Source organism: Urocampus carinirostris, chromosome 2 (assembly GCF_059441175.1).
Source record: "Urocampus carinirostris isolate Australia breed hairy pipefish chromosome 2, RoL_Ucar_1.0, whole genome shotgun sequence".
Lineage (NCBI taxonomy): Eukaryota > Metazoa > Chordata > Actinopteri > Syngnathiformes > Syngnathidae > Urocampus > Urocampus carinirostris.
Genome location: NC_142350.1, coordinates 6267501 through 6280861, shown reverse-complemented (window position 1 = coordinate 6280861; position 13361 = coordinate 6267501). Strand labels below are relative to the sequence as shown.

Genomic DNA, 13361 nt, shown 5'->3' with positions numbered 1-13361 from the left:
CAGGATTATAAATTATTGTTTCAATGTTCTGAATACAATTTGGAGTCGATTCGTGCATTTTCAACTCAAAAATATACATATACATCTTTCGTGTATATTTTTTAAATTTTCTCAGATATCTTTAGTTTACTGTATATCTATTGCATTCTATTTTTGTGACTTTTGAGAAAAAAATACTTTGAATTATAGTTTTTGGTCTGAATACAATTTTCAGTTTATATAAATTGCATTTTTTGGTACCGTGTATTGTGCATTACTTTTTACACGTAGTAGTTTACGTAGCTTTTTTTGGCATTCCAGCAGGGCCTCCTGTGATAATTACCAGTCTTGTGATCTGCTTTCTGTCTCGGTTCGCCCTCCCCCACTTCAGATTATCCCAACTCCCCCTCATGAACTCTGACCTCATCCCAACTGGAGGTCAATCAGGACGTCAATCAAGCTATTGCTAAAAAAGGCTTTAAATGCAATTACAAATATACTACTCAGCCACAAGAGGGAGTCAGAGATCGCTCGCGTGTGTATGTTAGAATAGCCCTCTTCTCCCATTTGCCACAAAATATTACAGTAAATGGTAACACAGAGAACAAAAAAATGCAATGATTTGTATTTGACAAAAAACAAAACATGCTAATAAATGTAAGCATTGTGACACCAACGGAAAAACTATTATACTTGTAACTTTTTTTCTGATGAACCCTGATTATTTTAATAACAAAAAAATGAAACTTCAACAAAAAATATATTTTCTAATAAGACAAAAATGCTTACGCTAGCTTTGCAACGCTAAGAATAAACAAACACAGGCAAACACAAATTTACAATTTTAGAAATAAAACCTGATTATTTTTATAAGAAACAAATCCCCCCACCACCCCAACCCAATTTTTTATTTGGGAACAAAGCTAAATGCTAGCATCGCAACGCTATCAAAAAACGAACACAAGCAAATACAAATATCTTAAAAAAAACACTGATCATTTTACCATTTATATTTATTTTATATTAATCCTGATTATTTTAATTGAAAAGAAAATCCCTTTAACTTGGAAAAAAAAGAAATACAAAAAAGCTAGACACAAACATTACGATGCCAATAGAAAACAAAAGCAACTACATTTTTAGATTCTATTTTTTTAAAGGAACCCCGATTATATATTTTAATCTGAAACCCCCAGAAAAAAACATAACATGAGAAGTTTTTTTTCTAATTTGACAGAAGCTAGCTCCACAATGCTAACAAAAACAAACACAAGCAAACACATGTAATTCTTTCAATAAACCCTTATTATTTATGTTAATTTAAAAAAAAAAATCCTCCCTACCATTTTTTTTAGTTTGAAAGAAACGCGGAAGTCAGCATAGCGAAGCTAACAAAAACAAACACAAGTCAATACATTTTTACCTTTATTTTTTTTCACAATGAACCCTGATTATTTTTAATTACATAAAAAGATGAACACAAACAAAAACATCTTGTTGTCGTCTCCAACCCCTCCAAGGAGCTGTCAATCGTTTTTGATTGACGGCCCACGAGACACCGACCAACAGTTTAACATGATCAAGACGCTCTTTTTGTTTTTGTTTCAAAAGACATTTAAACCTCAAAATATGAAAAAATATATACACACACACAACATTAATAGTAATAAAAAACAGTGAAAACAGTTGTCTCCATGTTTACAAGCAAAAAAAAGAAAATAATAATAAAATAAAAAAGGTCCACTAGAATGACAAGAGTGCAAAATAGAACACATGAAAATTCATTCACAGGGAAAAAGAAAAAGTAAAATGCGGCTGAGTACGTAAGAAAAATAAGCGGGTTATTATAACGATATCATTAAAATAGTAACAGTAATATATGCAAGTTTGCAGGGGGTGTGGATAAGGGAGGGGGCATATTATATACTAAGTCCCGCCCTCAAACGCAACAAGCCAATTACAGTGCGCGTGGCCAAAACAATACAGTCAGCCATTCTCTGCTCCCATGTCCATTGAAATGCATTGCAATTTTCAGTTGTTTTTTGTGTGTTCTTTTTCTTACATTTTAAACTTTAAAATGGATAAACAGTGTGCATGGGGTACATGCAAATATGAAACGAGGTATCCTGAGAAGCTGGGCCACAGGGCGTATTTTTTTATTTTTTTTTACCCTTTTCCAAGCCATATTTAAATCAAGACAAGTGTATGCTTTAAGTAAAGTTGTGCGATCGTCCACAGCACCAACTCAACATGGATAACATTATTAAGGATGTCTATATCTGTTCTAAGGTAGGTAACATAGTATTTGAGGCAACATGTCACTGCTGGAGAGAAACAAAGTTGTTTAAGAAATAGACAATAGCTAACTTTAGCTCTTGGCTGCGTTGTACATTATGTCACTTTGTTTACTGGGAGTTCAGTGGCCTGTTATGTGCTAGTTTTTGTACATTGTTACTCATGTGTGAGTAAAAAAAGATCTAGCTAGCCAAACACAGAGTATTAAGCTAAATTTAGATTAATAAAAGGTAGTAGCAATACAAATACCTATTTTACAAGTCATGTCAAGTTAGGTAGGTTAAGAGTCAATCACATTTCTCCCCCCTGCAGTGAATGAACAATGCTGATCCGCTAATTTGTGAATTAAAGGGTGATGACAACGAGACGAGATTTATCACGCTTAGAATGTGACCTGAATATTTTTTTCTGAAGCTGAAGGTTTTTATCAACCTTCTCAGCAATTAAATCATATATATAATCTTTCAATGCATAGTTCGGGCCCTTTTGGTGACTTTTGAGATGATATGTGAGATTTCTGGATCCAAAAAGTATCAATTGCCTCCTGCAAAATGTCTCCCACTGTGACATTTGCCATAGCGCTCCTCACAGAATGTAGAATGTGTGTCCAAGTGAGTAAAGGGGGCGGGGCTTAGCTTTAGGTCAACTGTGAACACCCTCCACCTTTTTTACTACCAAACTAAAAGTCAAAATAGTCCAATTTTTTAACAAAAAAATGAAAAAATGTGCGAAAGGTCAGTTGGCTCTCAGCTGCGAGAATAATTCAGCGGGAATTCCCGCACTTTCCGCTCTCAGCTGAGGTTTGTGATGTCATTTCCTGTGTTTGTGGAAAGGGCGTGTTCGCTTTTTAAGCTCATCTGTGATGTCATCGCGACAACCGTGTGAGAGAGATCATTAAAAGTCTTGTTTTTGTGAGCTTTCGGATTTAATAAAAAAGTGGAAATGACTGTTTATTTTATGGGCTTATTTCATTAAAACAACAGTGTGTAATAGTTCACCACTAGAGGTCGATGTAGCTTTGAAAGGAGCTGATGTAAAAGAAGAACACACAACGGAACATGACTGAATCAGTGGTGAAAGGCGAGTGACCGTGAAGGATGAAAGAACAGCAGCTAAAAATGACAAAAGCGGCTAGCCATAGCCTGAAACCAAGTGACTAACATGAGGCTAGAGAAGAAAAAAAAATGGGTAGGAAAAAAGTCAAAGATTAAAACTTTGCTGTGGAGTGCAAGGGACACTGAATGACGAACGCAGAGCAGCTAAAAATAAAATGCCTGAATCAGTGGTGGAAGGCGAGTAACCCTGTAGGATGAAAGAAGAGCAGCTAACAATGACAAAAGCGGAGAGGCACAGCCTGCAGCCAAATGGCTTACATGAGTGGCAAGAGAAAGAAACAGTGAAAAAAATTCAAAGATGTTTAATCACAGGACTCTGCTGTGGAAAGCGAGTGACACTGAAATACGAAGCAAGTGCAGCTAACAAAAACAGGAGCTAGTGGGGAGCCTTACCCTGCAGCCAAGTGGCTAATGTGTTGCTAGAGAAGGAAACAATGGAAAAAGTGGATGGTGCCTGAATCACGGAATTTGGCTGATGGAGGCAAATGACACTGAAGGATGAAGCAGGAGATGCTGATAAAAATAGCTGCTAGCCACAGCCTGTAAACATGTGGCTAACATCAGTGGCTAGAGGAAACAGTGGGGAAAAAGCAAAATATGCCTGAATCAAGGAACTCAGCTGTGGAAGGCAAGTGACACTAAAGGAATGACACACCACATAACAATAACAACAGCAGTTAGAAGAGAGCCACAGCATGAAGGAAACAGTGGAAAAAGAGGCAGAAACCTTACTCACAGGTGTTGGTCTCAACTGTGTGCGGTAAGGGGCCATTAAGTGCCAAAAGCACCAAGGCCAAACTAACTTTGCAAAATTCTCATTCAGGCTTTCGTATTATCAAGATGGCCGCCAAACATTTCAGATCTTGAAGTTGTGTAATTACAAAATTTTAAAAATAAGTTTGGAACATGGGCAGCACGGCGGCGCAGTGGTTAGCGCTTGTGCGGCACAGTTCATGTCATGGGAACCTGTTGTGGGTTCAAATCCAGCTCCAGACTTTCTGTGCGGAGTTTGTATGTTCTCCCCGTGCTTGCGTGGGTTTCCTCCGGGCACTCCGGTTTCCTCCCACATTCCAAAGACATGCATTTCAGGTGAATTGGACGGTCCAAATTGTCCCTAGGTGTGAATGAGCGAATGAGTTGTCTGTCCTTGTGTGCCCTGCGATTGGCTGGCAACCAGTTCAGGGTGTACCCTGCCCACTGCCCGTTGATTGCTGGGATGGGCTCCAGCCCCCCGCGACCCTACTGAGGATAAGCGGTACGGCTAATGAGATGAGATGAGAAGTTTGGAACATAATACATGTGTTTTTGCTTATTCATTGAATCATTTGTCTTTTGTTTAAATTAATGAAAAGTATTATCACACCACTAGGGGGTCGCTATATATTACACACGGGGGCTTTAAGTCACATGTCTAAAATACAATCTTAAAATAAACGTATACTAAGGCGATGAATTGCGTGAGAACCAACATTTTTATTTTCTCAGGACTAAAATGTGACCGTGCGTTTTCAACTGTTGGTGTGTAAATCAACAGTCCTGGCCAATCAGAGTGCAGGGCCAGCTTTGGACCCATCATTTTGTGGGCCTCACATTTCTCCGTTCTAATAAAAACCATTTGCGTCGCGAGAAGGCAAAGACGTGGTAATACACCGGGCGTTATATAGAATATATATTTTTATATATATCTTTTATGTACACAGAAAAATAGTTTTTCATTGCCTGATTTGCATGAAATAATATTCGGAATATTTGTTCTTTTTTTTACCAAAATATATTTGTGTGTTGTTCAAGGCTAAAAATAGAAGGCAAGTCGGTACATGGTGCTTTGAAAGGCACGCTTGTTTCGATTGAAATCGGAAATATTTTTTATGAAAAATAACACCTCTGCCTGAGTTTTGTGACAATCTTGGAGGGTTTAGAGGGGGAGGGGCATTTGCTGAAAATAAAATGTTAACAGCAATTGATGCCACCTCAAAAAATAAAATAAAAATTAAACTTTAGAAAAATGCCCCAAAAAGTCAACAGGAAAATCCAGAAGTCTTCCGGAATCGAGGCGGGAAAATAAAATATCCAAGCTGGTCTATGAAGGAGTATCATAAAAATTGTGGCCACTATAGATAAAAATACTGCACATTTCTGAGAATCTTTATTCCTAAATTGATCAAATACCAAAAAATAGCCAATTCAAGTTAGAAATCTGTCCCAAAAGATATTTTTTACTAGTCCGAGACATGTGAAATATTCGTCAAATATCTCTTAGCCAGTGAGAAAAACTATTAATAAACGTGACTAGAATTTTTTTCCACAAAATTATTCCCCCCCCTCCCAAGGTCACGTTTTACATTCCAGGAAAAATTGCATTTTTTTCCCAGAAAAAAATAAATTAATAGGCATTAAAATGACCACGATTAATATAATTTATTATTCCTCATTTATCTTTTTAGTATTCATTTTTTTGAGGTACGTAAAGTATTCTCGTCAAATAATTCGAAGCCATCGGAATGAACTCGATTAATTCCCGTGACTAGAATTTTTTTTCCACAAGAACATTTTTTCTCCCTGAAAGTCATGTCTTCCATTCCTGGAAGCTAACAAGCGTGTGAAGCTGCAAAATTAGCGTGGCGGGGAAAAAAAAAAAAAAAAGAAACAATCATTCCTGGACAGTTAGTCAAGATTTCTTTTTTTAAATGGAGATTTCATCTTAACAATTTGTGATATTAAGTGTTACAAGATTAAAGTACATTCTTATAAAGATGTGACGTCTAAATCCGTTAATGACACTGGAAAAATATTTTTTCTGCGTTTCAACCAAACGGCTTTGCATGTCAGAAATAAATTAACGTTAAACCAGCCTTTTCTAACCTGAGAGCTACTTTTTTATTACTGATTAGCGAAAAAGGATCGCAGTTTTAAATACATTTCTAAGATAGCAACTTATGTCATAACAAGATTGTGAGAATATCATGTTATTGACAGGTTATTAGAAGAAGGGTTAAAATAGGCACAGCCAACCACTAAAACATTGTTTTCAAAGACACTGATCATGTCAATGTTTTCTAATGCCAGTTAGATTTATCTATTTTCCTAGAAATTCACTATTGACCCATCACTGGTGTGCTATTTTCAGAACGGAGGGCCACTCAGGTGCTCTTAGAGCGCTACCTTGTCTCTGCGGGCCCCTCCTTGGAGACCCGTGTTAGATGTTTTAAATCCTTAAATAGAGTCTGCGGGGACCATTTTTTGGGTTAAACAAAGAAAACAATAGGAATGATTTGAAAATGTGTTGATATAGTGGCCACAATTAAAAAACACAAAAAAACAAGATGAATCATATTAGCAGCTGGCGTTCTCCAAAGACAACTGTGCGGTGGCCCTCTGAAGCTCCGAGCTGGCCCTGCGCTGGGTAGGCGGTGGTGGCATCATCAAGCCCAAAATCAAGCCCCGCCCTTCGGCATCATCAGGCCCAGCCTCCTGGCGTCCCTCGGCCCTTACCTTCTTGTCCTCTGCCTGCTCGCCATCCGCCTCCATCTTTTGGTCCTCGCTCCAGCGCCGCTTAAAGCGCAACTTGAGGGGGATGCAACGGGTGCCCCCTGGACTAACGGGGGCCCCAGTGGCCCCTGGCTCCGGCTTGGGGCTAAGCAGCGGAAAGGAGGAGTGGCCCCCCAGAGGAGGTGTGGCCGGCGTCTTGAAGACTTCCTCGTCGTCGTCTTCGAGGGAGGGGGGGCTAGCGTCGGCCTTGGAATGATTGTGGGGGGCCGGCGCGAAGATGTCGTCATCTTCGGGGTTCAGATCGTCTTCTTCGCTGATGTCTGTTACTTCAACTTCCTCCTCTGATTCAATGTCAGAAACAGGCTCCACCTGAAAAAAAAAGGTTGAGGGTCATAAACCAGTGCACTCTCAGACACATGACTATAATTGTATTTTGAATTTGCTGAATAATTGAGCAAGGTGATCTATTTCTAGGATGCAGTAGCATGTCTGCCATTTAGAATGTGGCAGACATGCAACTTGATTAACTTTCCTCAGCACAAGTTCATCTTTTTTCTTTAATAAAGAGTATAAAGAGAAAGAAGGAGAAGAAAATAGAAAATACGTTTTTGTGGGGGTAACCCTAGCAGCAAGATGGTCAACAATGATGTCAGCTCTCTCTAAGTGAAGCTTTTATGTGTAAAAATGATACCGATTTTTCATCCTAAAAGTCGTCTATATAAATTCCCATTTATATGATAGTTCATGTATTTTTGCATCAATATTGTTTCATTAAGTTTTTTTTACCGATAGGAGGTGCTAAAAAATAGACACTTATTTTTTTATATCATATGGACATTTTAATTTGTGAGATAAGAACTCGCGAGCAATCAAAAGTGTTAGACATTATTTCCTGTTTAAAGTCTCACCTTGATCTTGGGGGCTGCTGAGAACAGGGCCGACTGTCCAGCCCCTGACGAAGAAGCGGCCGCCGGCACCGCCTCCCTTTGTTTCCTTCCCAGAGGTGGTGGCTGCAACTTGAACTTGAAGGCCTCCTCGCCCCCAATTGGTCCCCCCAGTGGGTGAGCGAGCGACGGCAAGTGATGAGGGGCCGGCTTCTCTGGTGTTGGGCGGTGGGGCTGCGGGATGACAATATTCGGGTAGTGTAGGAATGCTCGGGGGCTGAGGTGGTAGTTGTAGACCGACTGGGTGTGAGCCTGCAGGTAGTGCTTCATGTCCTCCGGGTTGAAGGAGAAGTGGGAGCCCATCATGGGGGAGGGGAGGGATGGGGAGGGGGTGTAGGGCAGGTGAGGGGTGGGGGTCATGGAGAGGGCCGGGGACAGCAGCCCACCTGGGCCCGGCAGGGGTGACACTGGAAAGGGAGAGAGGGGCTCTGGGTGCACCCGGTGAGGTCTGGGGAGGCCGGGCGGGCCGGGGCCATAGAGCCTGAAGAGGGACTCGTGGGGCAGGCGGGGCGGCAGAAGCCCACGGAAGGCCCGCTCACCCCCACGCTCCTCTGCCCCCGCCGCCTCCTCTAGCTCAGAGTTGGTGGAGGTGCCATCGCTGCAGTCGCTGACGGATCCGCGTGCCATGCGGCGAGCCACGCCGCTGAAGAGGCCCGGGCTGCGGAGCTCCTCGCTTGAAGAAAGCACGTCCGACGGCGTGGATGGGGGGAAGCGGAAGTGGGTGCCCCCACTTGGCACAGGCGGGGCGCTCTGAGGGATGCCGCGACCTGCCACAGAGGCCGACATTAGTCACAAAGAAACGTGTTCCTGGAATGCAATTCCTTTTCTCTGTAATGAGTACTCTCAACGCGTTAATAATGAAAGTTTGTAACTCAACTGTCATTACAACATTGTGCGTTACTCAATTACTTTCTAACATCAGATCATGATTTATAACTTCTTTCAATTGCTAACTGTTCCTCCTTCGCGGACAGTGTTACCACCCTTAATTAGTCAGCAACGTTAACAAGGGTGGCGTGTTTATATTTACCTAGAAAGTTCAACTAAATAGTGACACTGCCACCGTCTCAAGCAGAGTACAATGACACTGAACTTGTTCTTCATGATATTCTTCCTAATGTATAGATTAGGGGTGGAACCTCATGCTTTGGTCAGAATTCAATTAGAACACGATACTAAGGTGACGATTTGATTTAAATCACAACTGTCGCAATCCTATGAGTATTGCGATTTGATACTGTATAATTGACAAGTGCAATTTTATTTTATTTCTTAAAGAAAACAAGCAAAAACTAGGGACCTAATATTAATTCGCTTTCAATCTGAAAATTAAAAAATACTATCAAAACAATACAAAAAAACTGCTAGAGTAATACTATATTAGAAAAATACTACCACAGAAATACTACAACTGAAATACAATATATAGAATACAACTACAGTATGAATACAAAACAAAAATACTACTACAGAAATACTACAAAAATACTACTGAAATAGTAAAACAATACTTCAAAAATGCATCTATTACAATCTATTAGGAGAGAAACATCCATTTTAAAAATCGCCACCCCCAGTATATACTCGCATACAAACTATATTTACAACCATTAAAAAAAAAACAACTGAAACCAGTAGGTCAGTTTATATACACATATTTGGTAGTGCGTCACCAGTAGCGTGTGGAGATGGGGTGTGGCTTATTAAGGAACACCAAATTCAGTAGCACGAATGTAAGCAAAGAATTCTTTCATAAGTACATTTTTTTGGCAATACATCATTGCTGGAGAAAAAAAAAGAAAACTTTTGGACAGTACCCAGAAAAGTAAAAGGTAATATTGGAGTTGTTTGAAGCTCTGAGGCAAAATGGATTTGAAGTGTCTAGTTCATTTTTAAGCTCTCTAGATTGCACAAGCCAATAAACTTGAATTTACCACTTCCACATGTTGGTGTGGATGTTTTCTTTTTGTCTCGTTATGATTAAGATCAAACCTCCTGTGTGGAATTTGCATGTTTTCCCCGTGCTTGCGTGAGTTTCCTCCGGGCACTCCTCCCACATTCTAAAAACATGCATGTCAGGTTAATTGGCCGGTCCAAATTGTCCCTAGGTCTGAATGAGCGAGTGAATGGTTGTCTGTCTCTGTGTGGCCTGCGACTGGCTGGCAACCGGTTCAGGGTGTCCCCTGCCCGAAGATAGCTTGGATGGGCTCCAGCACCTCCGCAACTCTACTGAGGATAAGCCGTGCAGATAATGGATGGATGGATGATTAAGATGTTTAAGGGCAGGGGTCTCAAACTCATTGAGTTGGGGCCGCTGAAACTAGGATCCGGGTGAGGTTGGGCCAAATGGGTTTTGCACAAAAACAGAGGCAATAAAAACAATCTACTGCTGTTAAAGGGACAGTTTTCTTTATCTGTCCAATAGATAATACTGTAATGTGAAGTACAACAAAAAAAAAGACTAAAGACTAAAAGAAGACTAAAAACTAAGGAGACTGGAAGTGAGCAGTTTGAGACCCCTGTTTTAGGGGGTTGGCTTCACTTTGACTAGGCACGCTAATTTGTAAATAAACAGTTTTATAATCATGCGCTACATTTGGGTGTCAGTAATTTGAGTCTCGGTGGCCTCGGCCGAGTCATACCTAAGACTTAAACATTGGTACCCGTTGCCTTCCTGCTTAGCGTTCAGCATTAGGGGTTTGGTCACCTAATGACTGACAACACCTCAGTTGGGGTGAGCGAGGGGGCTGGGAATCCCCTCCTCTGAATCAATCTCCCAAAAAGAGTCAGAAATGACTCTAGCCACCTCCCACTAGGGGGATATGGTTGTGGTGTATATATATATATATATATATATATAATGATATATAATTTGAGTGGGGTAACATAATTACTTTTTAAATAGAATAACGGGAAACCAACTAATTACTTTTTTTCAGTAACGCACCAAACACTGGCCACAGGCTGCATTGGTTTGAGAAAAAAAAAAATGCGCAGAGGCCAGACCGGAGGAAAAAGATGGCTGATTGATGTATTCAATTTTTTTGTACGTATATGCCAATACCTCGGGAATACAAGAGGAAAAAAATATGACATAAGACAATCCATTTTTTCTCATTTGCCTGCAGAATTTGTGCTTCAATGTTATTTGTTCATGGAGGGACATCTTCATCCAATTGGTTTTGGAACACTCGAAATATACAAATTAATATATTTATTTACAAATAAAAATTGTTCAATAGAAATAGAAAACATCTCCCTTTTTAGCACAAAAGGTGATCATTTGATTTAAAATAACACTACATAAGTGTTTTATTGCATGAAATTGAAAAAAAAACAAGTACAGAAAAATATGGTTATTATAGGGACACACAAAGGATCACAGGATAAGTAAGACACCAAAATAACAATGCATTTTCATTAGTAGTACTTTAACATTCATGGTAGTATTATATTCTTACCAGTTTCATTTGACGGGCCTGGTTGAAATGCCTGAGTAAATGACTATATGATTTAAAGGACTTTTTCTGCTTTTTATTTATTGTCATTTTTTTTTACCTGAATTTGAGAAATGTGTTCTTACATTTCCCTTGTACTATAAAAATTATAGAAAGGAGTGAAAGCTTCTTTAAACTATAAAGAGACCAAAATGCTATTTTTTTAAAATCCTTTTTTTAGTCCAATTGAGTGCAATAATATTGAATTGAACAGCGCATCCGTGATTTTTGCAGCATCTAGTGGACTTATTCGTAGATGCAGGTCAATGTCGTGATGGGGGATTATTTTCCTTTTGTGCTTCTCTCAGCTTTGTCTTGCAGGCATGTTTAAATCTGTTGGCAGGCCTGATCTGGCCCACGAACTGTTTTTTGCCCACCCCTGGACTAGCTGATGCGGCGGATGAACGTGATCCTTCCACTGCTGTTTCTAATCTGTTTCTGGCACGGATCATAAAAAAAAAATCCTGAAGGACAAATCATGTGAGGTTTTGGCCCCGTGCACAAAACTCGACTTGTTTCGGGCCAGGAGACAAACGAGATCGCAAACGTCGCATCGTTGCTGCTGACGCCAAGCGGGGAATGTTTGCTGGAAGCAAAAAGCAATTAAATCATAGAAAGGGGGTGTGGCCATTAAAACCATTTGACTGTTTGAATAGAATCTGACTTTCGATATTTATTTTTTTTATGAAAAAAATAAATAAAATAAATACAATTTTTTTTTTAAATCTAATAATTACTGTGACATTCTGTTAACATCCGAGGCGGTTGAACACCTCATTAATTTAGAATTATTTTTGTCAATACAGTAACACTTTCTGTTTGGCTACCTTGAAATTGTTTTGAGTGATTCCTTGTGATGTTTGGCTAAAATATGAAATGTTTTCTTTTATTTCCATGTAATATTTGCATTTAATTGATTTTTTCCATTAGCTTGCCTACCAATCAGGGGTCAGCAGCCTATTTGAAGTAAGCAAGTCAATTTTAAGGCACACCTATAAACCCCAAATGGTCCAGAAATTTGAAAGTGTGCCTTATATACCAGAAAATACGGTGGTTAAAATTGGAAATGCAAAGTTACAATCAAATGAAACTGCATACGGTAACTGTTCTGCCTTTGAGAAACACAATGGTCTTCGAGTGCCCTCTTATGATTTACATGTTAATTGTACAAACACGCTTGCTACATTTCAACCAATGACGAAAATAGTTCTATAATAATAACTGAATCGCAACAGCAGTATTTATTCATCTGTCAAATTTTCAGAGCTCAATTATTTAAGAACGGTTTACCAATTCAACTTAAAGAAAAACACTTCAAGCAAGCACCCTCAACCTTTTTTGTTTTTTCCCTTAATTTTTTTTAAGCGTTTTATCTTCTAAATCATCATAATTTGATATTATCTCAAGTTAAAGAGTTCCCTGATCCCAGTGACCTCCAGATTGAAGCAAATGAGTCCAAGATGCACCTCCCCCTCCCTGAAACGAGCAAAACTGTGGCACTGCAATAGATTTTAGCCCCGTGTGTGCACACCAGAATAGAATACTGGAAAAGTTGCTCAGGCTGCCATTACAAACATGGGCTGGGCTGCTGTAACATAACACACACAAAGTGGGCCACCACTACTGTGTGTTGTGCAAAAAAATGGGCGCAGACATCCGTGGGCACGCGTGTAACATCCCGACACGCGTGGGCCACATCACACATGCTATAATTAAAGTATCGTGCCACACTTAAGTCAGCTCCATATGGGACCCGTTTGCCCTGGAACAGAACACAGAGACCACTTCAGGATGGGGGTGCGAGCTTGTCATGATGACATCATGCGCAAAGCCGCATAATTCAATCAATCCTGAAAAGAACCGGGTCGATTGTGCTGCTTGACAGGTTAGCGACGATGTTAAAGGTGGCGTCTGTAACTTCAAATTATTGGACTGGCAAACGCCATCTAATTGCTGAGATCTTTATTGCAGGTCCTTTTATTGTATGGAATTTTTTTTTTAGATGCGCTCAATTAAACTATGCCTTTTTTCATCTTTTTGGG

General features: G+C 39.8%; 1 protein-coding gene across 1 annotated transcript in view; it reads right to left on the bottom strand.

Annotated features, from left to right (window-relative positions):
- Positions 1-1391: 1391 nt before the first annotated feature.
- Positions 1392-13361, bottom strand: part of erf (Ets2 repressor factor) — a 59898-nt gene continuing 47928 nt past the window's right edge. Inside the window, exons 4-5 of the mRNA XM_088328568.1 lie at positions 7787-8589; positions 1392-7247 (exon numbers count right to left, since the gene is read on the bottom strand). Of these exons, the coding sequence (XP_088184694.1) occupies positions 6723-7247; positions 7787-8589 (1328 nt within the window). The 3' untranslated portion in view covers positions 1392-6722. The remainder of the gene's footprint in view (positions 7248-7786; positions 8590-13361) is intronic.